The following is a 27246-nucleotide window of genomic DNA, read 5'->3' on the forward strand; positions in this document are numbered from 1 at the left end:
AAACTCTATCACGCATAGCAGGGACTAGCTACCTTCCATGTAATTCATATGTTATAGACGAACTTTATCAAACGCTATTATAATATTCACTTGAATCAGAATTATGTTGCAGACAATAATCCGCCCACCCAAAGAAACACAAAGAACAGCTTGCCAAATGGATACAGCTTTCTAATTCCCATTCACATCATTTATACATCAGACAAATATCCATCCACCACAAGGACATAAACAAAGCGCTTGGCAAAAGGATGCAACAGCTTCTGCTTCAAGAAAAGAACGAAGCTCATCAGAGGTTGGCTTTTACACAGCCTTGCAGTAGTGGTTGAGCTTTGACTCAAACCTGGATACAAACGCAGATAAGGTGATCATGATAATATGCTTGCCCGGACATCAAGGTTTTGCCATGCCCAACTGTGAACTCTTTGGACTATAATAATCCCTTTAAGCAAGTTGGGCGAATTCCAAAAAATGCCGTCTTACAAAAAGAAGCTTCTCTATCTTTCTGATGAAGCTGAACATCCTTTCGTAAACGAATCTTAGATTAGACTGGCTTTGGCGAGTTTGGCTAGGTTAGCTCGTAGAAGCCCTAGTCCCTCTCCAGTTTTGGAGCTCACCATCATCTGTGTTCCAGATACAGTATTTATTTCTTCTGTCAGAAATTTTGATGAGGTACATTTACATTTCCTAAAAGTTCGCAGATATAACGAAATCACAATGCATCATCTGCAGTGAATAAAGTGCATAACATTGCCAAGATTGGAATTCTACTCATCATATCTTTGTGGACGAATGCCATGTCCAATGACGACAAACAATATGATAGCATTACAGTATAGCACACAGGATGTTTTAAATTGGAAGTTGTAATATGAGGGTGGTCGCAGATGTTCTTAACTTCAAAACAGTTACGTAAACCCCCATTTTCAGATCCCAGATCATGTTGATAATAATAATAAAAATCCGTCCTAATGTAGGTTGTGACCATTAAAAAATGAGCCAGCTGGCTTTCATGCATGGTAGAGAAAAGACAACTAGGCAATAAGTATGGTGCTCCTGCTTCAGAAACCTTGCATGCTCTACAGGCCATTTAAATGCTAGTCACAAGCACAAATGGGACAGTGGATGTGTTAGGCCTAGCACTTCACACCTAGGAGGAATCATCAAGAGGTTGAGATGCGAAAAACACACTAGACACATTTGATTGAGTATAGACTCATCATTTGGGAAGTCACTGTCTCCTATTTTCCATAGGCAACGTAATTTTACTTCACGCATAATTGGAGAGAAGGGCCCAGTCCCTTACCTTGTCCTAATCCTGATTTTAGGAGTTTTCCCAATGGGATAAAGGCCCCCTATCAAAGAACGCTATCGCTTTACTAGCATGGGACAAGCCAAATGGTCTACTTTGTCGAAGATATATCATGTACCTGACAATTTAGAGTTGGGGCCCACGCATGGTCTCATTGTCTGACATGTCAGAGTATCACATGCTTCTCACATGAAAAGGGTTCCCCACCTTCTCCCCATTCATTCACACCTCAATATCTCACCCCATGATGGCCTGTTGCTTTATGCTGGCTGTATTTAGAGTTGACTCTCGTAAATGACAGTATTATGTACTAGAGCTGGTATGTGATCAGTAGGGTCGTTAGCAGCATCGATTTCTCTTGTTAAGATTCTTTCAGGGAAACAAACTCAGTCGAGGTGAGCCTGTCAGTCTGAGTCAATACAAAAAGGCTTTTTGGGTCTCTTACTGTGTCAGCCAGCCGCCATCCCTTGCTGTTTTGTTATTTCATGTGTTAACTTGTAAGTGTGAGCAGAGCAATCGTTCCCAGTTATGATAACACAGTTTTCAGTTGAGCGAGTGTCAATCACATTGCATACTCCGAATTTTAGCAGTCTTCTTCAGGAAGAGCAGCAGCAAAGAGTGTTCACGGAGCACCACAACGAAGCTCACAGAAGCTCTATGAGAGCAACGCAGACTGAAGTGTTTTGAAGGTGCCACAAGGAGGTGAACAAATTTTGGGAGCCACAGGGGTCCACATCTAGGCAGCACCTGCTAATAGATGGTGACACATTGTGTACATGGTTTGGTCCAGCTTTGGACAAATATATATTACTTTTTCTACTCTCTCTCTTCAGCACAATTCATTTTCTGTCTGCGCATCTCTCTCTCTACACTGGTACACACTAAGGAAAGAAGTTGGATTTAAAATTAGCACGATGTGATTCCTTGGCACATCAGCCCATGGTGGCCTGTAAGAGAGACTAATTTGATAGTCCTTTGTCTCAAGAAGACGATGATCTCTCTCTCTCTCTCTCTCTCTCTCTCTCTCTCTCTCTCACACACACACATACACACACACAATTCCTCTCTCATACACACACACAAACTTGTGCCGAACATTGCACAACAGAAATGCTCGAAAGCATGAAAATTCATTAAAAATTTAGCACAAAGTAGATAAGAAATGTACCAATGGCAAAACCAAAGATTTGTGATCTTTGAAAACCTGCGGGAACATAAGCAGTTTAATTAGACAGTAGCATCATGTGGAAAAAACAAGTTCAAACAAAATATTGACAAGGTTAATAAAATGAAGATGATAAAACCTATACACAGCATGTATACAATGGTGGCACAAAATGATCCAAAAAAAGAAGCTCAAGCCTCTAACATTATGACTAGTACGTGAACAATGAACAAAGGACATCAAGATTATCGACACACAATTTACTACTCTTGCAATATTTTAAAAATAATGTCTCCTTAAACAATCATGTGTTCCTAGAGTGCTTCTCTCCCATATGAGCACCCACGTCAGAGCAACAGGGATCAGCCTTACAAGATACCATTGCTTCTCTCTCCTCTATGACCATTTTTATGATCATTGCATGAAAATTACATGGCAGGTAAGGAGTTACTGACGATCTACATAAATACTCATACCCAATTAGCAAGTCAGTTTCTTAAAATGCAAAGAATAAGGGATATCAAATACTTACACTTGAAAACAACACAAAACAAAATCAGCAAAATAAAAAAAGCATGTATACCTCCTGAATCTGTGTGACACGGCGAGCAAGGTCTATGGGAAAAACGGTATCACTTTTTGTCAACACTATCTGATACTTTGTACTGGCACTGAACACACCCATACAAATCTTGAGGTCAGTGCAAGACTTCGCAATTGACAACCATGCCCTCTATTTGAGTATGTTCACAATAATAGAATGGTAGGCATGAAGACCCAAGAAATTGTAAGGAATACTGTAAGTACCTTGTCCATCAGGAAAACACTGACAATAAAAGTAAAACCAGCAGACTCTGTTTAGGGAGCATTCTTGATGTACCTTTCCATAAGTTCGATGAGCTCCTTATCTCTAGGCTTCACGCCCCATTTGGCATCTATTAAAATGCAAACCCTTTTCAACCCAGCTCTCGTGCTCACAAATTCTTTCACCTAAAAAGGAGCATCAAGCATACACAAGCAAAAAACAGATGAAAATTCTACTGTGTCAAAAGAATGGTCAAGTTTCATGGTTCTTGTTGCAGCTACGAACAAATAACAATTCTTGTTAAAGCTCACAGATGAACAAACTCACAAGTTCTTCCCACGCATCTTTTTTCTCCTCTTTGGCATATGCAAAGCCATATCCTGGAAGGTCAACTAAACATATTCGACCTCCAAGCCGGAAAAAATTGATGCTCTGTGTGATGGGGAAAACAAAACTCTTAGTTGTGTATTTGAAATGCACTTCACCTAGATCCTTTCTGAAGATGAAAGGAACCATAAAGCCATAGGAAACACTTAATACTTTTGTTTGCTTCAATAAACACAATTCTTGTAAACATCATACAATGACCCCTCAATAGAATTGGCCGAGTATATATCATAACCTCTATGCACATAAATATTGGCTGCAACATGTTGGATCCCATTCTGCAACATGTGCTCCAAGACGACACTTGGTGACTATTCCCATAAGCAAAGAATGACATATCCGGGGTTGATGTAAAACTTTTGAAGGTCAATGTTGGAAATAAAGGTAACTCTTTTAACATTATGAGCTAATCATTCAAAATCTTCAACACTTTGCAAAAAGTCCACATGGCGAGAACAAAATAGCTCATTTATATAATGTCTTCATACCAAAGCTGTCTTTAACATCCAAAAGCTTACATGATTTTCAATACAACAAAGAGGAGCCTATATGCTTGCTAGCATGGTCAAACCATAGAAGACAAGAAGTTCGTCAACCCAACTTGGCTCCATTGTATGTAATGTTTTTGTACAGCACTGAATGTTTCACTCAAAGGTACTTCCATTGCATTTCATGAGTTTGCTGGGTTGCGGTACCAAGAGGAGCAAAGAGTCTCTGATTTTTTTAACACTTCTAATGCCAATAAGCAGTGAATGGTGAAGGAAAATTTCAGAAACAAAACACAAAGAGTGATGTGTCAAATGCTTCAAACAAAAAGTAACCTAATGGGAAAAGATGGGAGTAGGTATCCTGCCGAGTGAAATGGATTCAGCTGATCCCCTTCCATCTCAACCAGCTAGAAAAATCATTTCTTTCATGGAAGACAAATTTGATAGCTTTCAACCGAACACCACTACAAAGCACAGGGATACTTTGAAAGGAAAAGAGTTTGGTCTCTCACCCTTCGAGAAGCTTGGTTCGAGATTGGATTATCACAATGCTCCTATCGAATTAGGTGCCCCATTTTAAAGTCATTAGACTACTTGCTGGGTTTCTTCCGATTGGACCTTGATGCCTTTGTGGTTTCCACATCTATTCTTATATTTATTTGCTTTGCTCGCAAACACAGATTCAAGAATAACAAGGAACTTCTCAATTGTGACCTGGACATCACATCTATACTTCGTGTGGACATCACATCTATATTTCAAGAGCCACTCCTATGAACTCATGATATTTCTTTTTCATTGAATTTCAAAGATATTGCAAAAAATAATAAACAATACAGTACCTGGGTCAACCCAGGCTTGTCGGAAGTCCGTGCAACGCCCCATTGCCTTGTGAGAGCATTGATAAGCGATGATTTTCCAACATTTGACCTTCCTAAGGACAAAAAACCAACTTTATGAAATATGACCAGCTAAAGTCGATAGCAAAAGCTTAATCAAAAACCAAAGAGACTCAAAATTAATCTTCAAACCATCTGATAAAAAAAAGTCCTATAGGATTGGATATAATTATGTAGAGCACCTGCAAATGCCACTTCAGGAAGATCTACAGGTGGAAAAGAGGAGGATATTTTTGCAGCAGCTGCAAATCTTAACTTATGCCTGAAAACCTGTAATCAAGCAACCATTACTTAGTTAGACAAATAATCTCCAACCCTTTGACACAATACATAACAGGATCTAGGGTTTGAAGCAAAATAATAAATTTCTCTACTATATTCTGTAAAGAAAAACATTATTCTGTGTTAAGACAATACAGAATTACATAGCCCATTATTGTACTGTCAAGAACCGCTTCATTTTACATGCACATAAACACTTTGATATCTTTCCAAATATATGATCATGCCTATATACATCCCTCACAAGAGTAGAATATATCCAACCTTACAAGTTACGATATATAAAAGCGAAAGGAAAAAGAATAACGGATGATGATTATTACTATATCCAACCTTACAAGTTACGATATATAAAAGCGAAAGGAAAAAGAATAACGGATGATGATCATTACTATTATTTTACTTTTTTAAACTTTAGAGATTGAAAATTTTCTACGTAAACTATACATAAAATATGACAATTTTCAGTAAAAGAGCCAAGGGGCTAGGGACCCATCGAACAAAAAGGCTTCCACCAAGTGAGAGAGCCCTTTATATCTAGTGGAAATTTTCCACCAACTTAAAATACTAGCACTAGAAGCTAAGTAGTTTGTCTCCAGAGGAATCTACCCCCTCCACGCTAGCTGTTGAGCCCTCCACAACGAGGATAGTGTCATCCGCAAGATTTCAAGTACAAAATTCCTTGTCTTCAAAAATGAAGAGGCACATCCTTATCAGCCCTGCCTCCTATGACATTAAGCGTGGATGAAAAGGCCTCTCCTATGTAGCCTACAATGAGTAGCCTACTAAAGCTGTTTGAGATCCACTAATACATCATGTTAAGAAGCCTAGTCTTTGCAACATTCCTTCTAGAAAGGAACAATCCACCCCATTTACACCTTTTCCAAATCCAAGAGGACTGCAAGGGATTGCAACTTCTCTCGTGCGTAATTAGCAGCCTCCCACAAGATGAAATTTATATCCATGATGCTCCACTCTTAAACAACGGATGTCATGAATGTGCAAGCTCAAGACCTTGTCTAAGATCCTACAGGGTGTTTCCAAGAGCGTGAGATCTTCACTCAAAGCCACGGTTCCCTCCCCCCACACACACACCTTGGAGAATAGACATTTCCATCCGTGCAAAGGGGGGAGAGAGAGAGAGAGAGAGAGAGAGAGAGAGAGAGAGAGAGAGAGAGCTCTAGTAACATCTATGGAAGACCAAAAAGACCTACGGGACCAATATTGGAAAGATCACCTCCCCATCTCTGGGACCAATTGAAGGCTGCAACAGATGACGCAACTGTACGTAAATAGATGGCGAGGTCTTCAGCGCCTAGATCTAGCATAGTAGGAGGCAAATCTAGAGCAGCAAGCAGGTGGGGTAATCCCAAGTCAAAGGCACCTGCGTTGGACAGGTTTGTAGGTTCATGGCCTACAACAGGCCTGGAAGCAGGCGTGAAATCATGGCGGGGCAGCCACGAGTTGGGTCAGCCATGGACAAGGCTAGAAGGGATGGTTGGAGCCAACCAACCTATTACGACCTCAATAACATCATAGAGGGCTTTTTTGCAAATCTTTTCCACTCAACCGTGATCTGAGTGCTCCCTCAAAGCCCCCGTCTTCGAATAGTTCCCCTCCGCCACCTTGTTCCTTCACTTTTTCTCTCTCTCCTACTTTCCATGTGGAGCCCTCTCTCTAGAGGTCTCCCCCATGCCCAGCATGCCATGTGGACCCTCTTTGGATACGAAGTGTCCTTTCCAAAGACCTTAATCTTCATGTCTATCTTTCCACTTAACTATACATTCTTGCCATATTGTATGTCGCGCTCTTCTTTCTTGTCTGTCTAAAATTCTTCCCAGTTCATGTGGTAAAGTAGCAGGTTCAATGAGTTCAACTAGGACTTCATTTCCAATGAGATTATCATCATCTCCTAATTTCCTTTTCAGCCTACTTACATGAAAAACTGGATGTACTCTCCATCCCTCTGGTAAGGCTAATTTGTAAGCAAGTTCTTCAATTCTCTTAAGTATCATGAATGGTCCAAAATACCTAGGAGACAACTTTGGACATTTACCTGTCTTTAGGAATTCTAAAGATTCAAGTACCCTGAATAGCGATCCTATGGGTTTAAATACCCATCAATATACTAGGTAATCAAAGATCAAGGCTAGTTACTTGTGAGCCATGAAGATTTTTTACCCATCAGAGCAACAATGTGATCATCCACATACCACATTCGGGATGTGTTAATGATAACAAAAGCCAAGCTATCCCTTAAAAAACTGTGATCCAATTCAGAAACAAAGCTCAAAAAACAAGGATCTCATTTGGGATCAGAGAGTGAAGTAGCAGCCCAAGGTCTCCTCGTATCACACACCAAAACCCCCAACACAAAAAGCCAATCTCTTACTCAACAGCTACAAGCATTTTCCACTGAAAACGATAGCCAGTGGAGGCAAGACTTACGACCTACAATAGGAGCTCGAGCTAGAGTTTGAAGGCCCGTGAGCTTGGTGCTGAGCGGCAGCAACGACTTGTGGTGCTTGGCTGGCTGAAACGACTGCTTGGGCCTACGATGACCTTTGAAGCTGGCTGAAACACGAACATCGTCTCCAGCTGCAGCTTGTCGCTCATGATTCTCTTTCGAAGCCTCTTCCAATGGAGAGTGCGTGATAGATTCGGCTTCTTTTTCTCAATTCGTCTGTTTCAACCACGAATGGTTCATTGGGATCCAATACCTATAAGACAGAAGCAAACGCTATAGCCACTCTTAATTTCTCAAAGCTATTCTTTTGAGGTTCATCCCATATGAAGGTACGATGTAGTATTCCCAGATGATATCCTCATCTAATAGTAAAACAAGGAAAAAACATCTTGAACATTTGAGGAAAGTGTTCCAATTGCTTAGAGATAATTCTCTTTTTGTAAAAGAAGCCAAATGTGAATTCTTTGCAAAAGAATTATATCCCAAGAAAGGATTCACATGGATCCTGAAAAGGTAAGGGCCATATTGGAATGCCAGATGCTACAAACCTACAAGAATTACAAACATTCTTTTGTCCACCATTGCACTGTCAAGCCCTCTTGGTTTCTCGCCTCACCTTGATCACGCCATGGCTTCCGTGATTATGGCTAACATAACACAAGTTACAACCAAGCCACGTTATGGACAGACCAGGGGATTGGACCCCTGCATAGAAGCAAGGGCGAGAAGGCCTAGTTTTCTGAGCGCCACAGGTTGGTGGGGAGCAGAGAGCAAGTCGTCTAGAGGGGTCGGTACAAACCCACTCTGGGTTGGGTTTTTTTTTGGCATCCCGACCCTATAAAAGGGAGGCCCCGACCAAGGTAGCCTTCAAGGAGCAGATTTGGAGCAGACGAGCAGCAGACTTGGGACCTACATCCAGGAGGACCAAGGCGCGGACCAAGGCAATCTGTGTACTGCAGACAAAGCTTGAAAAAAGGCTGCACACCTAGTAGGCTGACACTCATGGCAGCAAGGTGCATGAGATCGAACACGGAAACTAAGGTCTACATACCCTCATCAGGTAACATGCAGGCTTAGGGATCTAGGAGTCTCTCGAAGGTAGTAAGGCAGCATCTTTTGGTGAGGACAAAGGACCACGGTTTGGTGGGACTTTGGACCAAAGTTATATTGTGTCCATTGGACGGAAATATTTTGTTGGTGCTATATCTCTCTTGAGCATTGTCTATTTGCTGATCTGCACAAATACGTCAAGCACATTAAGGAAGGAAGGTTGTGCTTCCACCGACACCACCACTGTGTGAGCTCCTAGGCTATTCTATCAGTCTTCGCTATGCATACGCTTTGTTTGGTTGATTTTCTAACACGATATCAGAGCCCACATAGGAGGCTCACAAGTGTGGGAACTTGAAGGCAAGGACCTTGCAGAAGGACGACCTTGATTCTAGGCTCTAGGGAATCGACTTCCACGATTGGAGGTCTACAAAGGGTTCTTGTCTATAGACGATGGTGTTAGTTTTTGGATTTGTTGTGTGATAGTAGCAGAAACGTCAATTTCGAAAGCAAAAGCTTCTCCATCCACTACTCTTCCCTCCTAGTTCCCCCTTTCACCATCCTAACTTTGGAGAGTTAGGGAAACTGGAAGGGACCAACTATCCTATCTAGAAGGTAAAGATCCAGAGTCATTTAGTGACTCGAAAATTGTGAAAGCTGAAAACGGGAACGGATGCTAAGCCGGAGGATGTGCTGGACAACAAGGGGAGGATACTTGCACCGGTAGATGCAGATGACCTCGAAGCATGGAAGGATATAGATGCCCAAGCCCTGGCCTTGATCATAAGGACAACGGCAAACTCAGTAATTCCTCATTTCCAGATGACTGACACGTTAGTGAAGACATGGGCCATTTTAAAGGATCTCTATGAGACAATACATCCTGGATCATGGTTGGGGTGGTGAGCAGCCTGCTCAGATCTCACGTGGTGTGTGGTTGTTTTGCAGATCAGAGGTTTCAGGAGTGCGGGGACGTGTCAGCATCCCAGCGCTATAAAAGGGAGGCCCCAAGGCCTCATTTACGCATCCACCAAGGCAGCCTTCAGGGAGTAGATTTGGAGCAGAGAAGCAGCAGACTTGGGGCCTACATCCAGGAGGACCAAGGCAGTCTGTGTACTATAGACAAAGCTTGAAGAAAGGCTGCATGTCATGACAAGAGAAATCACTAATCCGTGATTAGTAGACATTAAAACCATAGTTACCAGGGTACGGCATTCCAACATCCGAAACATCTAGAACGCCGTTCCAAGAAGCAGGGCAGAACCAGAACGGCCCCGTAACGTCCAAAAAAATTATTTTATTTTATTTATTTATTTATTTATTTGGCTCTTTGAAAGTTTCAAATGGGTATTTTAGAGCTTGTATATAAAGTTTAAAGCTGTAAAATGTTAGTTTCCTTCATTTCTAACATAGTTTTAAGCCATATGATGACGTGTCATGTATGACGTGGCGTTCCGATTCTCGTTCCCCCTTCTCAGAACGTTCCCGTTCTGACACCCGAATTTTCGGAACGTTTCCATTCCCTGGTAACTATGATTAAAACATTATGACATATTATACACCAATGGTGTAACATGTATTTGTATTTATGATGGACACCGACCGATTTGTTATGGTGGTGGATCATCTAAATAGATAGGACTAGTCGAGCTAGAGCCACTGCTTCAAACGGCATCAAATTTGGACATGTAATACTTATTCTATTAATAAAAATGTGCACACACGTATCTCTATTAGCCAAAATTGCCAAAACCAATTCTGTTAAGGAGGGAGTGTAGAGCGTCTGATAGGATGAATAGGGCTGAAATAGAAGAGTTGGAAAAAGAGATTGAAGGTGTATAGTTTCTATAGACTAAGTAGTTCTCCATCACAAAATCAACTATGGCCAAGGTCTACCTAGTTCAATAACACATTGAGGGTGAGAGAACATCTTTTGAATACCAACCACTTGTTCAAAATATGTTTCAGCTTATTGAGCAAGTTACTATAAAGAGATTTCAGCAGCTTGGTATTCAAAAGAGAGTTCTGAGTATGAAGAGATATTGAAGAGGCACTGCAGTGGTACTTCTACAGTTTGAATATTCAGCATCAAGAGGAACCAGAACTTGAAGATGAGATTTAAGTTTTGATTCAAAAGAGATCGTGTACTACCAAGAGAAGATTATTTGCAGATTATGAAGAGGAGATGCAAATGCAGAAGTAAAAGAGAAGCGTACACAAGAGAAAGATACAAGAGAGGATCTAGAAGAGGACTTCTGCCCATTCAAGCAGGAGGGAGTGTCGTGACAAGAGAAATCACTAATCCGTGATTAGTAGACATTAAAACATTATTATATATTATACGCCAATGGTGTAACATGTATTTGTATTTATGATGGACACTGACCGATTTGTTATGATGGTGGATCATCTGAGTAGATAGGACTAGTCGAGTTGGAGCCATTGCTTCAAACGGCATCAAATTTGGACATGTGATACTTATTCTATTAATAAAAATGTGCACACACGTGTCTAGGTTCTAGGGGCAATAGGAAGGGAAGAGTGCATTAAGGTGCATTGAATGGTAGATACATGGGTCATAGGCTAAGGGTAGGTGTAAATGGGAAGATGGAACTTGAGTGATCTAAAGGGACATTAATGAAAGGACATCACCCTTTCATTGTGAATCTCACGTAGCAATTCTCATTCACCTTGCATTCATTCGCCGTCTCTCACACACCTTGCATGTAGGTCAAAATAGAAACAAGTACTCTCACGAGTGCGCCCTTCCCCATTAAAGGGCCAATTGGCATTCAAATTCTGCATGAATTGCACACATTTGCATTCTCGAAAAGTCTCGTTCTTCAAACTGCACACCTAGGCTGACACTCAGGGCTGCAAGGTGCATTGGGGGATTAGACACGGAGACTAAGGTCTACATACGCTCATCAGGGAGCACGCAGACTCAGGGATCTTGTCTCGGATGTAGTAAGACAGCATCTTTTGGTGAGGACAAAGGACAAGGGTTTGGTGGGACCTTGGCCCACTGTTGTATTTTGTCATTGGACAGAAATATTTTCTTGGTCCTATATCTCTCTCGAGAATTGTCTATTTGCTGATCTGCACATATATGTGAAGCACATTAAGGAAGTTTGTGATGCCACCCACACCACCACAGTGTGAGCTCCTGGGCTATTATATCAGTCTTCCGCTGTGCATACCCTCAGTTTGGTTCATTTCTAACAACCAATAAGTAGCTTGTATATCAGATTCCCAAAATGGAAGAGCATGAAGCATTTCCACCATTATTATAATGGCATGACTATTTTCTAAGACTAACATAATATGGCTTTCATTGCATCAATTTAAGACTGAGACTCTTTCGGATTAGATTTGAATTCCTGATAAGTTTGAACTTTGCCCGCCTCCTTAGCTATCTTTGGTGAGTTCTGTGGCTGTTTGTTTAAGCTGATTCAGAGGGAGCTCTTCTGATATCCAAATCTGAGTGCCTTTTTAAATATAGCCCGAGTATCAAATTCCACATTGGTGGCAAACCATGGTGCTTCAACTAACTTTATCTCTGGCTGGTTGACTTGTCTATAATGAAATTCTTGAGAAGTTCCATTACAATTCTCAAGAACTAACCCCTATTGGAGCTGAGATGTAAAGCCTCCAGCTCACGACCAGCCTCAGTAAAGTATTGGAGCTCTCTAGAACTCGCTATTATCTATTAAAACTCACACGAGGCTTATGTTAAGCAACTACAATCCCCAATTTAGGGGCAAACAAACCAGCAGCCAGCAGGGCCATGCTGTCGGCCAGAATCAGGCCGACCAGCTGGTCTGGCCAACCCAGACCTGGCCGACCAGTTGGCCAGCCCACCGACCAGCTGGCCGACCAGCTGGCCGACCTCCTAGGTCAGGCCTATAAAAGACTCCCTACCCCCTTACTCTCAGTGGACTGGACCTGCAGCTGCTCCTCACCTCCTCCACCCTCCTGCTCCAGATCTACTCCTCTGCTCCAGTTCTGCCCCAACTCCTCTCTCTCTCTATTCCTCTCCTCAGATCTAGCCCTGAACCTCCAGCTGCTGCTCCAGATCTGCTCCTGACTGCTGCCTGACAAGCTTCCACATTTCTCCTCTTCATCTGCCATCCTCTCCTACCTCTAGGGCAGCTCCAGCTCTTCATCATCTTCGTCATCATCGAGCTACACGGAGGACTGCGTTTAGCTCCCTCTGCTGCAATCTTTTCTACTGTTTCTCTGCATGGAATCATCTTTCTGATTCACCTCAGCCATGGTCCTTAAGACACAACGGCTTGAGGTTCTTGTATTCAGTTTTTCATATTACCAAACAGGCACTATGTTTTCTAAGTTCCGTTCTTCAGTTGTGTCTGAGTATCATCTATTTTTGATCGCTCCACTGCAAACCCTATCGTTTCTCTATATGGTATCAGAGCCATGGTGATCTAAAGACCCCAGATCTCTAGGGATCTAAAGATCCTGCTTCTTCATGGAGGCCATAGGTACGGGGAGCATCACTCCTATGAACATATCAGTTTCCTCTTCATTCCGCTGCGCACTATGGGAGAGAACTCCATCTTCTACTCCCATCCCTCCCTCCCTTTCTAAACTCCATCTTCTACTCCCATCCCTCCCTTTCTAACCTCCATCTTCTACTCCCATCCCTCCCTCCTCATTCCTTCGAACAAGGAGGTCATGATCCTTCACCTCTACCACCATCGGCATCGACTTCCAGGATCTACAAGTTCTCCCTAGGCGGGACCCTTTCTGTTCAGATGTGTCTTGATGACTGTTGTTTCGAATCTTGTCCAGCATGGAGGTGGGGTAGACTCCTCTCTCCCGAGGTCCAAGATCGGGCACACACTGGCTCACTGTTCAGCTACGACCTCTTCCTTTGGCGGAATCCCACCATCTCTGGATTATCAGTGCTGCTACAACATATTTGCTCTTTACCTTTGCTTTTCCCTCCACCTTTCGGCGGTGAGAGGGGGTGGCTTATTCTCTCGCGCTTCACAGTGTTCTTATTTCTGATGATCATACATGTAACTAAGGCACTTGAGGAAGTGAACAATTCCCTTGCAAGGGCACTCCTCTTGTGACCTTCTCTGCATTTTTGCATTGCATCTCTTGGGCATTTCGCAGGGATAGCCACCGTCGACATCTCTGCACGAAGCTCCAAGCACACAATGTCTACCCCTCCAAATTGGCAATTGAGAGGGGGTGTTAAGCAACTACAATCCCCAATTTAGGGGCAAACAAACCAGCAGCCAGCAAGGCCATGCTGTCGGCCAGAATCAGGCCGACCAACTGGTTTGGCCAACCCAGACCTGGCCGACCAGCTCGCTGACCAATTGGCCACCCCACCGACCAGCTGGCCGACCTCCTAGGTCAGGCCTATAAAAGACTCCCTACCCCCTCACTCTCAGTGGACTGGACCTACAGCTGCTCCTCACTTCCTCCATCCTTTGCTGCAGCCCCTCCTACTCCAGATCTACTCCTCTGCTCCAGTTCTGCCCCAACTCCTCTGTCTCTCTATTCCTCTCCTTCAGATCTAGCCCTGAACCTCCAGCTGCTGCTCCTGACTGCTGCCTGACAAGCTTCCACATTTCTCCTCTTCATCTGCTGCCATCCTCTCCTACCTCTAGGGCAGCTCCAGCTCTTCATCATCTTCGTCATCATCGAGCTACACGGAAGACTGCGTTTCGCTCCCTCTGCTGCTATCTTTTCTGCTGTTTCTCTACATGGAATCATCTTTCTCATTCACCTCAGCCACGGTCCTTGAGACACGACGGCTTGAGGTTCTTGTATTCAGTTTTTCATATTACCAAACAGGCACTATGTTTTCTGAGTTCCGTTCTTCAGTTGTGTCTGAGTATCGTCTATTTTTTATCGCTCCACTGCAAACCCTATCGTTTCTCTATAGCTTAATCTCTTCATGTGTTCTTTTCTGTCGCAACAAATCAAAACTTACATTTCTTCTTATTACCAAAAAACTAGAGGAAAAAAATTACTCCCTGGTCTTGCTATTACATGTAGCTGAAGGTAAAATGGCTGAATCTTGCACTTCCTTCTACAACCCCCGAGCAAAACACAACAGAGAAATCTTCCTTAGCAAATTTGTCCTTGAATATTACTCCAGATGCTTCTCAAAAACGTGCTTGTTTGCAGACATAACCTTGCAAAGCTGATTTTCTGCTAACTGCTGTTTTTCATTGATGGAAAAAATACCATTCCGTCTGTTGGATTTCTGTCAGTCTGATTTCCATCCATGAAGTTTCTTCCTTCAAACTTCAAAGTTCTGCCCACAAACCCCTTTGCTTATCAAAGCAACAACTTGAATGTGTACATACTTGTATGTTGCAGGAGAAAATTCGCACAAAATCATAAACTTGCTCTCTGGTTCAGACGCTACGACTCCGCCATTGACGAGCTAGTGCTGCTGCTTTTTTTGCAATTCTTCACCCAATTGTTCTTTTCACTAACTGCAAGTTCATCACCATGGAGGCAAGATATTGAAGCACACACTGATGGGAGTCCTTGATATGTCTGTCCATCAGTATGCTACATTGGACATCTGTCCATAATCACTCTTAAAAGTCCTTTATGAAAAGTCTTCTACAAAAATTCAGACATTACAAACTTTTGCATGTTTTATCTGACCCTCCTTCATCTGCCTTTGGATGTATTTTAGTTTAATGTTATTCCATGAATAAGAAGGTGCATCTCTTCCTGCAATAAGCTAGGTCTCTGTGTACTTACTACTTAACTCTGTTGATATTGTCTAGCAACTGTTGTTTCGAACTACATCTCCAACCTTTGACGATATAATGACAAAGCAAAAAGCAAGATCCCACAGATAAAAATGGAGAATGCAACATCGGCCAATATAATGGAGAGCCCTACCAAAATACAAGGGATAACTCCCTCCAGCTTAAAGAAGCACTCTTTTGACCTCAACTCAACTCAGAGAGCCTCACTATAGTGAACAGAGGCTACATGCTCAATGTGGTCAGTAACAACGCCCAACACAAATATAAAGGGCGCTTTGTCTGATTATGGAAGGACTATATGCATGATCCAACAGACGTTTGAAGGAGTTTTAGCTTTGTAGGTATATCCTTTCATAATGGAGACATTGTACAAAATGGCACCATCAACCCTTGTAGAGGTTGTAACCAGAAGGTCCCAGCAGGCATTAAATTTCCATTTTTAGGATCTTGGTTTTTGTACTTGAAAATAAACATAGCCCGTTTTTTACAAAATACAAACATCCCTCTAAAACAATATATAAAGTAACTCTACATTTACCTTGAATTAGCTTGATGTATAAAGTTAACCTAGATTAATTAACATACTCATATTTTTGCTGCTTGAAGTTGAGGAAGTAGAAACACAAACCTACTTCCTCTTGAATGGGCTGTCTCTCATTCTTTTTTTCATGAGGAGCATTATCCAGAGGAGCCGGCGTTATTTTTACATCATAACCAGCTTTCTGCCACTCATTTTGACGTCTTCGACCAAGCATCTGTAAAAGCAGATTATATAACAAAGATCCATGAGCAAAAATTAAAATCTAATGGTGCCGTTAGTTTGCAACCAAAAGGAGGTTATTTACATGGGTACCAAAAAGAAATTCATTCAAATCTTACTATAATATTTGTAACACTGCATTTAGTAATCAAAAGGGAAATGCAAAGAGATTGTACATGTCTCTCAATATGTAGCAACAGTTTTGGGGCTGGTTCAATAGCTCTAAACTGCGCACTTTTGGAGAGGCCTGAGTTGTCCGCAGTTTCCTCTTCTACAACTGCACGCATAATACAAATAGAATCTGTGAGATCACAAATAACACACAAGAAAGCTACCTCACAAGGATTCATTATTTTCAGCATAAATCTGTAGTGCATATTAGACCAAATAACTAGTCAAACTTGAATGTTAGAAAATACACAAAAAATGAAACAGTTGTTTCAACTTTCCTATGCCATCACTTTCCTAGTCGTCAAAGTGAGTTAATATCTTGAAATCATTTTTCAAAACTACAATAAATATTCCATTTGTTCAATCTTTCAAGCTTATAGAGGGTCTTCATGATGATCCCATTAAAATGCAGCCCATGAGAGTCCATAGGAGTTTTCAGTGGGTAGTTCAGAACCACTAATGATGATGACCCTTATGCTTCTTTGACTTGCAGCTATGATCCTTCAAAGGATGCATGCTCTTTCAATGTCAATGAGACACTGAATACTTGGTATTTTGACAGTGGTGCTTCAAAACACGTCACTTCCAAGAAGAGTCTTTTTGCATCTTTGCATCCTCCACCTACCAAAAAGAAGGTGACTTGTGCAAATAATTCTTCTTATTCAATGTGTGGAGTGGGGGACATTATTCTCACATCCACTGATGGCATAGATTTTAGAATTTCAGATGTTCTCTATGTGTTAGGCATAAAGAAGAATTTGCTTTCAATGTCAACTCTTAATAGAGGAGGATTTCAAGTTGTATTTGATGATGCTAAGTGTGCAGTCAGAGACAAAGAGAATGACTATGCTTTGATGTTATCTAGCACTTTGTATCGGGTCTTTTTCAGCTTGATTTATATGAGAAAAGATACAATCATGCATTTTCAATTAGCACTCCCACCGCTGCAATGCAGAATGAGGAGTTATGGCATGCCAGGTATGGACACATGAGCTATGGCAACTTAATGACACTTCAGAGGCATGATATGGTTGATGCATTGCCTCCTTTAGAGTCACCTCCTCCTCATGCATGTGAGGGTTGCATCCTTGGCAAGATGCATAGATTTCCTTTCAAGAAGAATGGTGCAGTGAAAGCTACACGTAAATTACAGCTTATTCACAGTGATGTCTGTGGTCCCATGAGGACACCTACTTTTGGGGGTTATCTTTATTACGTTACATTCATAGATGACTTCACCAACTACATTTGGGTCTATGGTCTTAAGGCAAAATCAGAAGTGTTTATGCATTTCAAACACTTTGTGGCTATGGTTGAGAATGAGACAGGACTCACGGTGCAGACACTTCGCACAGATCGAGGGGGGGAGTATATGTCTCATGAGTTTGAGGCATTTTTGAAGGAGAAAGGCATCACGCATCAGCTTACAGTGAGGCTTACACCTCAACAGAATGGCAAAGCTAGCGGAACAATCGCACTCTTATGGAGATGGATAGATGCATGCTTACAAGGGAGAAGTTGCCTCACAGGTTTTGGCTTGAAGGCCTCTTGTGTGCCAACTATATTTTGAATCGGGCTCCCACAAAGGCTTTGAAGACAATCACTCCCTATGAGGCATGGCATGGAAGAAAGCCTTAAGTGGACCATTTCAGAGTTTTTGGTTGTGTTGCATATAAGATGATTGCGAGTTGCCAAACACATCTACTTGAACTTAAGAGTTTGCAATTAAGCTGGAATTAAGACTTATACAGCTTAAACACAAAGTGACATCATTGGAGAATGCAATATGATTGAGGGGCCAAGACGGGGCCCCCCCCTTATCCAGGCTCACTTTATTCTTGAAAATGGAGATACAAGACCAAGGTGCAATGCACCTTCCAAACTGATGAACTCAGTGAAAACCTAGGACCTAGATACAAGACTCAAAAGCATATGTACAAGGTAGACAACAAAAAGGAGGACTCCAAGCTCAGGTTTCAGCTCTTGGCTTGCCCAATCCACAAGGAAGAAGCCTGCAACAATCACCACTTACATCCAACATTAGAGACAAACACTAGTTTCTAGAAAGATAGTAGAAACAACATGAAATAGTGCTGTAAATGAGATAAACTTGACAATACAGGCTCCCTTCGTGACTTGGCCCTTTTGTAGATGAAGTCCTTGATGCCTCTGAAGCTACCTTGGGTGAGGAGAGTGTGGAAATGGGGCTGGAATGAGAACAGCTTAGAAAAACAGCCTGTAGGCTAGAGAGAGAAAGCTTTTATGGAGTGATAGCTGTAGAGAGAGAGTGCCTATGCTGATCCCAAGGGAGGAGATGTAAGAGAGGAGCTGCTGCTGTTCCAGAGGTGCACAGAAACAGATTTCTGCAAGGGAAATGGGCTGGAACAGTAGAGAGAGAAATTCTGCAGAAGAGAGAGAAAGACTGCAGCAGGAGAGAGAAAGGGGCTGTGGCTGCTCCAGGCTAGGTGAAGGAGAGAGGATGCTGCTGCTGTTCCAGAAGAGCTGAGAGGGGGCAGATTTCTGGAGAGGAGGGGCTGGAACTGTAGAGAGAGAATGTGCTGTTGTAGAGAGAGAAAGTGCTGCTGAGGTGAGAGAATGGCCTGGGGAGAAGCTGGCTGCACCCAAGGAGCTGGAGAGGTTCTGTTGCATCATCCAAAAGGAGGGAGAAGAAAAGTGACGAAATTTTCATGTGAGGAATGAAGGGGAGAGGCCTTCTTTTATAGGCTCAGCCCCCCCCTTAGACCTAGAGTGGAAGGTGGACACTTGTCCCAGATTTTTGGTGGGCTGCAGTCCCAAAGAGGACAGCCCACCACTTGCCCTAAATCTACCAGATTTGGGGCCAAACACTTGGCCTGCATGCCCTGCCACTTGCCATGCATGCTGCCACATGTGTGGGACACGTGGACTGACCTGCCAGCTCAGATTCCATGTGGCAGTCTGCCACGTGTCAGCTGCCACGTCACTCCCAAAAACCCTAAAATTTCAAAGTTGTCAGAATTTAATTCTGATCGCACCCACGGGTTCCTAACAGCTTAGACTATCTATTGACGTACTCTAAGGTCATAACTGAGCCATACTGAGCTCATTTGTTTGTCTGGCATGCTGCCAGGCCCACACCCAAAGCTCAGGGAACATTCTCTTGAATGGTTCCTAGGTCGGTATGCAATCTGTGCATTTGATTGGTCCCATGTTTGGGTACTCAGGTGGGGTGTGGTTTCTAGATGTCCCTCTCAAAGAGAGGCCATCACTCTTGTGGGTCACTAATGCCCATAACCCCAAGCAAGGGGGTCCACCCTCAAATGCTAGACCTAGTCCCCATTGTCCGTAACTGAACAGAAGGAAAACATTTCATTTCTTAATAAGCATACTATTGAAAAACAAAAAGAAATAGTACCAAGCAAGTGGATACATGTTGAAGCAGGATGACAGAAAAATTGAGTTGGACTGAATGATAGAATTAAAATGGAAGTTTGGGCTAAGTATGCGAACACGCTAGATGAAGCAATAGCTGTAAACTATGCAAATGCTAGAGGCAAGCCAAGTGGGTTTGTGTAGGTAGGGGCATAGTATGAGTACCCACCCACAGCTTAGTGGCATGAGTACCCACCCACAGCTTAGTGGCCAAGCCAAGCAGGCAAAAGCCGAATGGAGCTTCTTCAAAAACCAATTACCATCGTTGGAGTGAAAAATGAAGTAACCCCAATGGCAGCCCAAACTTGGTCGAAATCCTCTTCTTGAACAAAAAGACAAAGTGGGAAGAGAAGGCTTATGCTTTGAATGCCTTCAATCTCATTAGTTTGAAAGATTATTCACAAAACAAGGAACGTTGAATGGCGGAGAGGGTAGTCTTTGAATGTGACATAGAAATGGAGAGAAGTCCCAAAGCCAACCCAATGGAAATTCATCTAGCTGGATCTTCTCAGAAGGTCAATACCGGTGTTATTGTGTATACTGTTGCTCAAGTTAGTGAATAGTGTACCTGATAACCTTCAATCTAAGCCCATAGCAATGGGCTATACAACCTTTAGCGATACGGAGTTAATTAAAATGAAAGGATAGGTGGCTAACCTTGATGTTATTATGTTGTTTGACTGTACATCAACACACAATGTTATTAACTCCAAGCTTATGAAGAGCCTGAAACTAAAAACTAGTCAATTTTACTCTGCATATACAATCAGTATGGCAAATGGAAAGCTTCGAATTCACGACTATGCGGAGAAGCTGGGGACTTTGAAATGACCAAGCTTTCTCACATCCATATAGCCCTAGGAAAATCATGCATTCTAAGAAGAATACAGCCATTGATTGGAACAAGCACATTTATCAGTTCATGATGAATGATGTGCAGAGGTGAAAAGGATTTGCCTCAAGGCCTACAGTTAGTCTCCATGATGGAAGTTCAAAAAACTCAGAAAGTCTTTTTATTTCTTTGTACAACATCAGTAGAGTCGATTGGTGGTCCGTCGACTAGCATTGACGCTTCCGAAGATGGGAAAATAGCCAAGTGTAAGCATGCATCTGCAAGTCACCCCCCCTGGGAAACATCAAACCAAAAGACTTTGTGCCTTGCAAATAATGGAAGATGCGTTTTACAACCTGCCAATGTGTTGTCTCTGGGCTGTGCATATATCTACTCACCTGAGATACTGCATACTGAATATTGGGCCGTGTGTGGTTCGGATTAGGCTGGAGACTATGATACCAGGCAGTCCACCAGTGGTAATTATTTCTCTTTGGGCAAAGCTTGCATTTCTTGGCTGAGCAAGAAGCAATCTACAATGGCTACTTCCTCATGTGAAGCTGAGTACAGGGCATCTTTCACAGCGACAGTTCAGTGTGTTTAGCTGCGACATTTATTCGTTGATCTTCGTCTCTTATTGGAGGGTCCTTCTCCAATTCTCACTGATAGTCAGAGTGTTATAGCAATGGCAAAGAATCATGTGTTTCATGCTTGCACCAAGCACATTGAGGTTCATTATCATTATGTCAGAGAGAAGTTGCATGCAGGGAAGATCAGTATGATCTATGTATGACAATGTTGCAGACATCTTCACCAAAGCACTTCCGCATGAGAAGTTTGAGGCATTTCACAGTGCCCTAAACTTATCTCCTTTTGGTGATTGATCACTACCTTGTACACCACATTGGCACTGCAGGGGGTGTTAGAATTATTATTATATTCTAGGCAGTGGCCAATGTAATGTAATAAGCAAGTTAAGGGCACTTTTCCCTCTTAGAGGTTTTTTCCCCCTAACTACAGTCTAATCTCTAACTACGGTTAGTGATTAGATAGGCTTTTGTCACTTAGACAAAACCCTCATCTCTTTCATTGTACTTCACTTCATTCAGTACATTCAGGTCACTATCCATCTTGCTCACACTTGTTTGCTTCCCATTTTCTCACACGACCTGCTTGAATATGAGATATTAACGGAATCCCTATTATGCTCCGATCACCGCATATCACAGCGGGCTCAGGTAAACCTTCCATAATAGTGAAGGTGTCCTGCCGCCAATCAGGCATCGCCACATGCTCACAGAACCACTGAATCCCAAGGATCATGCCGCACCCCATCAAAGGTGTCAGATTGAAATCCCGTGTAAAAATGACCTTTTGAACTGAAAATGTAAAATGGATTGCCTTATGCGTGATGTGTGTGTGCAAGCCGGATGTGAACCTGTGCACTGCAAGCTCGTGAGGCACCAAAGTGCACCCCACTATCTTGGCAAGCTGAGGGGAGATGACATCTTCTAAACTCCCCATATCAAATAGGACAATGAACTAATGCCCATTAGCTCTTCCATACACTTGAATGAGCGCCTTCTTTGGTCTAAGAGATTGCCCTCCTTCTTACCTTGAAAGACCACCGTGGGGACGGCATTCAAAATAGGCAAGATGGCATTTGTAGCTGAGGCTGGTGGCGGGGCAAGAAGAGCCAGTACATTGGCGACGAAAGAAGCAGGTCGTTTCGCAACCTTTTCGGCAAGCCACTTAGGGCAGTCCTTCTTGCCATGCCCAGCGATGTGGTGGCAATGAAAGCAACGATGTTCTTGGTGGTACCGCTTCTGTTCGTCGGACTATAGATAGCCTTTGTAATGCCGCTTTAGCCTTTTCATCAGGAGTCATCTTTGTCTTGGACTCCTCTTTTGACCAAAAGCCTAGCCGTCTTTCTTTTGGTACTGGTTGTCCTTCTTTTGATCTTCATCCGCTATGTTGTTTGACTGCTGCGGGACTTTGGAACCCTTCTAGACTTGCTTGACTTTCCCCCGTTCAACATCATCTCTTGATTCTGGACGAGAGTCGGCGTTCGCTCGTAATCAGGCGAGTTGAAGTTCCGGATGTTAGTGCCCAATTCTCGAATGAATTGCTTCATCTTGTGGCTCTCAGAGACGTCCAACTACTGCGCTAGAGTGATGACCTTGTTACTGTACATCAACACAAGCAAACCATTATGAGAGAAACGAGAAAATTCATCCTCTAGGTTAAGTATATATTGTGGCAGTAGAAAATGAACTTTGAGGTCGGTAACAAACGTTGCCCAAACAAAATTCGTCTTAAAAGTTGTTGGGTTCGCATGTTTACTAGCCCAATGTTGTCACCAAATAACCGCCTCACCGGTAGGATGAGCGGCTTCTAGGTGGACTTTGTCTTGCTCATCTTGAATCCGCGCTAACAGAGAACGAGCTACAAACTGATGAATGAATTGAAGAATAGCTAAATGGTCACACTTACCATCATACTTAACAAAATTTGGAGTGAACTGGGTGAGTGGTGTTACTTTGTCAATGACAAAGCTGTGGCGGTGACTGTTGCTACGCTCAAACTTGCCTACATAGTGGCTAACATCTATTTGTGTTGGAGAAGCATCGCCTCTCAAACTAGCTTTTGTTGCCTCTCTGCCTAGGCGAGCTCTACACGTCGTAGTGCCTCCTCATTCCTACGTCCCTCACGCATCACTAAGAGCAGTTTTTCAAAATCTGATGGTTCCTCTTTCTGCCAGCGGCTTTTCTAACTTCTTTTTCCTCCAGACATTGTTTTCTCTGGTCTAGCTGTCTTCTGCTTTCTTCTAGCTCGGATGAATGTTCTTCGAGTTGCTATAGAAGGACCCGATTCTACTCCAAAAGATCACTTCTTGAGCACTTGGTGGAAGCGTATCCTTTTTATTGCCTTTCTCCTCTTCATAGTCTTTAATGTTGACTTCTTTGCACGACCCTTCCATTGCACTTGATTGTGTGTCCTTTCCGGACCTAAACACAACCATATACTTGCGGTAGTCAAGCTAGATACAAACCGAAGCTCTGATACCAATGTAACATGCAACGATAATCTAATCGTGTAATCACAGCAAGACCTTCTTTAAACCTTTAGTGAGGAATTAGCGTTATGCACTATAGAGAGAGAAAGTAGATAAGAGTAAAGAGAGAATGGAGTCGCCAACCCATTGGGTCCCAATCAAGGGAGAATTTGCTTTATACTTAAAGAACTAAGAAACACAAATAACACTCTTCGAGAGAGCATGGCAACGTGCTTTTGAAGAGTACACTATGCACACGTATTGTAGACCCAAAGACCTAAGAGGCAACGCCAACCAACACCGAGACCTTGATGCTGTCCACACTAACAATGTAGGGCACTTCTACAAGGCAAGGAAGAGACTTGTGCTGTCCATCGGGATGCAGGGTTACTGCGTGAGTGAGAGAGTGAAAGCTAGGAATAATAGATTCTATAGAGAGCTGAGAGATGACTGAAATATAGAGCTGAGAAGTGAGCTGTGCAAACTGTAAAAGATAACTGAAAAGAGCTGCTGAAACAATACCCAAACCTTGCTCCATTTGCTGTCCAACACCCGGCTGACGGGCTGCATGTACTTCTCCCACAGATGGGTGAACTGATGGCCAAGGGACTGAGGCTGATCAGGGCCAGAAGAGGGAAGGCACAGAGGCTGCTCCAAGGGCTGAAGATACTCTTTAAATCTTGGAACCCAATACTTGCCTTATCATGCAAGTTAGCTTTAACAGCAATAAAATGATGAACCATCCGGATAGTTCACCAGAGTGAAGTGGCACCTACAAGTCACCTCTGCCACACAGTACATGGGTCAGCTCACGACCTCAGCTCATAGGCCTCAGATAAAGACAGTACATGAGACTGTGGCCACACGACATCACAGAGACTATGTAACCTCTGTGTTATGCAAGTACTGGAGACTGAGGGGCGCGTATAGATGAGATGCCCAAGAAACTACAGTGGCAGCTTCCATTGTTAGTGACTCACGGATATCAGGATATGACTCAAATTATCAATACATTGATCAGGGATGTGCCGCACTATGGATCACCCGACTCAGCTGAAAAAATGGGCTCAATGAAAAATTGCTTCTTTATGTGCTTCTCTTCTATCTTCTTCTTCTCTCACAAGTCCTTTGAAATGAGTTAAAGAAACCATAGAAGGCAAACAATACACAGTCAACTCTTTAGCTGACTTGTCATAGGACCCTTTTATGAAGACCTTTGGAAAGAACGGTAGCAAAAAAACGAGCTGCCACATGCCAAGATTTGAGAACTTTAGCAATAGACTTTGGGAAAACCTTGCAAAAACCAAAAGAAATCGTAGTCTCTCATAGAAGATACGTCATGAATCCATGGGAAGGTTGAGGGAGCTCTGTTCTTATTGAAAACAAGTGACACTCAAAGATATAGAGAGAAGTCAACCCATGACGAAGTAGGTGCTTAGAGTTTTTTGGCAAATAACACCCCCGACACTACAGAGAAGCGTTCGCTCGTACAGTCCCTATAGTTATGCGGTCAAGATGCAATAGGTATAGGGACTCTTGCCACCATGTCCTGTGAGAGGGATATTCCAAAATGTTGGAGTTGTTCTCTCAGTGATTTATGTTTAATCATCAGGAGCAAGGTGGAAGTGAATAACGTCCTTGCCATGCTGACGGAAATTAGCAATAATGCATTCTTATACCAACACATTTTCATGCTAAAAAACAGCAATACATTTGACAATTTGCAAAAAGCTCGTCCCCGTTAAAATTGAACGATTATAACGGAATGTGATTTTACATATAAGCTCTTCCAAAATGCATATCATTCAGATATGTTCAACCCAAAATGGGGATCGGTACCTTCTTCTCCTGGTAGGGGGTACCCATCTGAAAGTCGTTTTGAAGTTTTGTCTTTAGGATCCACCCGCATTATCCTTTTCCCTTTCTTCTGCTTTTCAGCATTCGTGGCTTGGATACTGTCTTTAGAATCCACGACCTCCTCGCTTCTCTTTCGTGACTGGAAAGGTTTCTTCTCTTCCTTCTTGAAATTAGTGGGTGCAGAACTTGTTCTTTTCGTTGATAGCTTACTATCTCGACTCTTTTTGGAATCACTGCCTGCGGAAGTTGACTTGGTTGTTGTCATAGATGGTTTTAAACTCTGTTTCTGCGCAGAAGAGCTTCCGGCTCTGACTTTCAAGGAGGATCGAACTGAAACTGATCTCTTAGTTGATTTTCCTTTTTGTTGTAGATTACCTGCATAAAATAATTGTGTGTTGGAACGACAGCAGAAGCTATTTGTTTGAAAACTAAGGAAATTATGTGAAAGGACCATCGTTTGAGCTTAGTACTAAGCTTGTTCAAAGGATTATATACCTCGACGGCAACTGTAGAAAGTCATACCTGCTGAAATCCCTTCGAAATCGCGACTCCTTAAAGCCGTGCTTTTCGCTCCTAGTTTGACAGTCATTCTATCGTTTCTCTTGCTTAACGTTTTCCTGCCAATTCGAATGCTTGACGTGGCGTATAATTGTCTCCGGCGGAAGTCAAATGCCCGAAAACTGCATATGGGCGAAGAAACTGAACGTGCAGTGCAACGACTTTGAGAGGCGCCAATCTTCAGCATTTTCCCCAGGTCGTGCCTTGCGGAAGGAGAGCAACGATCGGAGCTGCTACGGTGCCATCCACAAAGAAATCCAGTGGGGTGGGAGGATGGGAAAGCCATCTTCTTGGGCCCAAATGGCGGGAAGGATAGATGTCTACCGAATGCAGCTCCAGCAATCGCGACCGCTTCGCCTAAACAACGAAACTTGGAAAGCGAAACTGCTGCTGCAGTCATGGCTTGCACATCTCTTCGAAAAATCTGCCTAAAATTTGTTCAACCCAGAAAGCAATGCAGATCACTCTTCTGACTAGCTTCCAACATCGTCTTCTCACTCATTGCTAAAACCCTAGAAACTGGGGAAGAGCCATAACTAAGGCTTGCCTTTGGAAGCTTCTAAATGTTTCCTTGTATGCAATGAAATGGTCTGTCCCGGCGTGAAAAATCAATTAATTAGTTAGGGGGGGTGTTGGGAGGGGCATAAAGGATAATTAAACTTAAGGGGGGAGTATTAATTAAGGGTAAGGGGGGTGAGGGGGAGCATTAAAGAGGGGGGAGGGAGAGAAGCTTACGTGAGAGGGGAAAGGGGAAGTATTAAGGGCATTAAAGAAGCTTACGTGAGAGGGGAAAGTTGCTTTTGTTTTCCCATGTGGTAGTGGCATTGAAGCTTTCCTTCTCTTTTTGGATGTCTCTTTCAACGTTAAAGTTTTCACTTTGTCCATGTTTGATGGTTATAAGAAGCTAATTCTCTTATTGAATATGGTAGTGAATATGTCTTAGTCTCATATGAGGATCAATGTTGGTTTTGTTTTGT

General features: G+C 42.7%; 1 protein-coding gene across 2 annotated transcripts; it reads right to left on the reverse strand.

Moving 5' to 3' along the window:
- Positions 1-150: 150 nt before the first annotated feature.
- LOC147889208 (P-loop containing nucleoside triphosphate hydrolases superfamily protein) lies at positions 151-26835 on the reverse strand. 2 transcript variants are annotated; one of them, XM_087392085.1, is made up of 11 exons: positions 26234-26835; positions 25694-26086; positions 16562-16662; positions 16258-16380; positions 5239-5326; positions 5000-5091; positions 3610-3714; positions 3358-3467; positions 3061-3148; positions 2481-2516; positions 151-623 (listed from the first exon to the last, which is right to left on the reverse strand). In XM_087392085.1, the coding sequence occupies exons 1-11, from the start codon at positions 26667-26669 to the stop codon at positions 540-542; spliced, it is 1656 nt and encodes a 551-aa protein (XP_087248211.1). In that variant the 5' UTR covers positions 26670-26835; the 3' UTR covers positions 151-539. The 2 variants fall into 2 exon arrangements, with proteins under 2 accessions (XP_087248211.1, XP_087248212.1); XM_087392086.1 differs by lacking the exon at positions 5239-5326 and having other exon boundaries at positions 16254-16380.
- Positions 26836-27246: the final 411 nt, after the last annotated feature.

Source organism: Dipteris shenzhenensis, chromosome 20 (assembly GCF_047967505.1).
Source record: "Dipteris shenzhenensis isolate YYH24624 ecotype China chromosome 20, Dip_SZ_1.0, whole genome shotgun sequence".
Taxonomy (NCBI): Eukaryota; Viridiplantae; Streptophyta; class Polypodiopsida; order Gleicheniales; family Dipteridaceae; genus Dipteris; species Dipteris shenzhenensis.

Excerpts from the sequence above, each read along its gene's own strand:
- LOC147889208 (XM_087392085.1), bottom strand. The coding sequence starts at position 26,669 with ATGACTGCAGCAGCAGTTTCGCTTTCCAAGTTTCGTTGTTTAGGCGAA. Across the intron at positions 3,468-3,609 it reads AAGATGCGTGGGAAGAACTT|GTGAAAGAATTTGTGAGCAC; the intron begins GTGAGTTTGTTC and ends GCTCCTTTTTAG. Across the intron at positions 2,517-3,060 it reads GTGTCACACAGATTCAGGAG|GTTTTCAAAGATCACAAATC; the intron begins GTATACATGCTT and ends ATGTTCCCGCAG.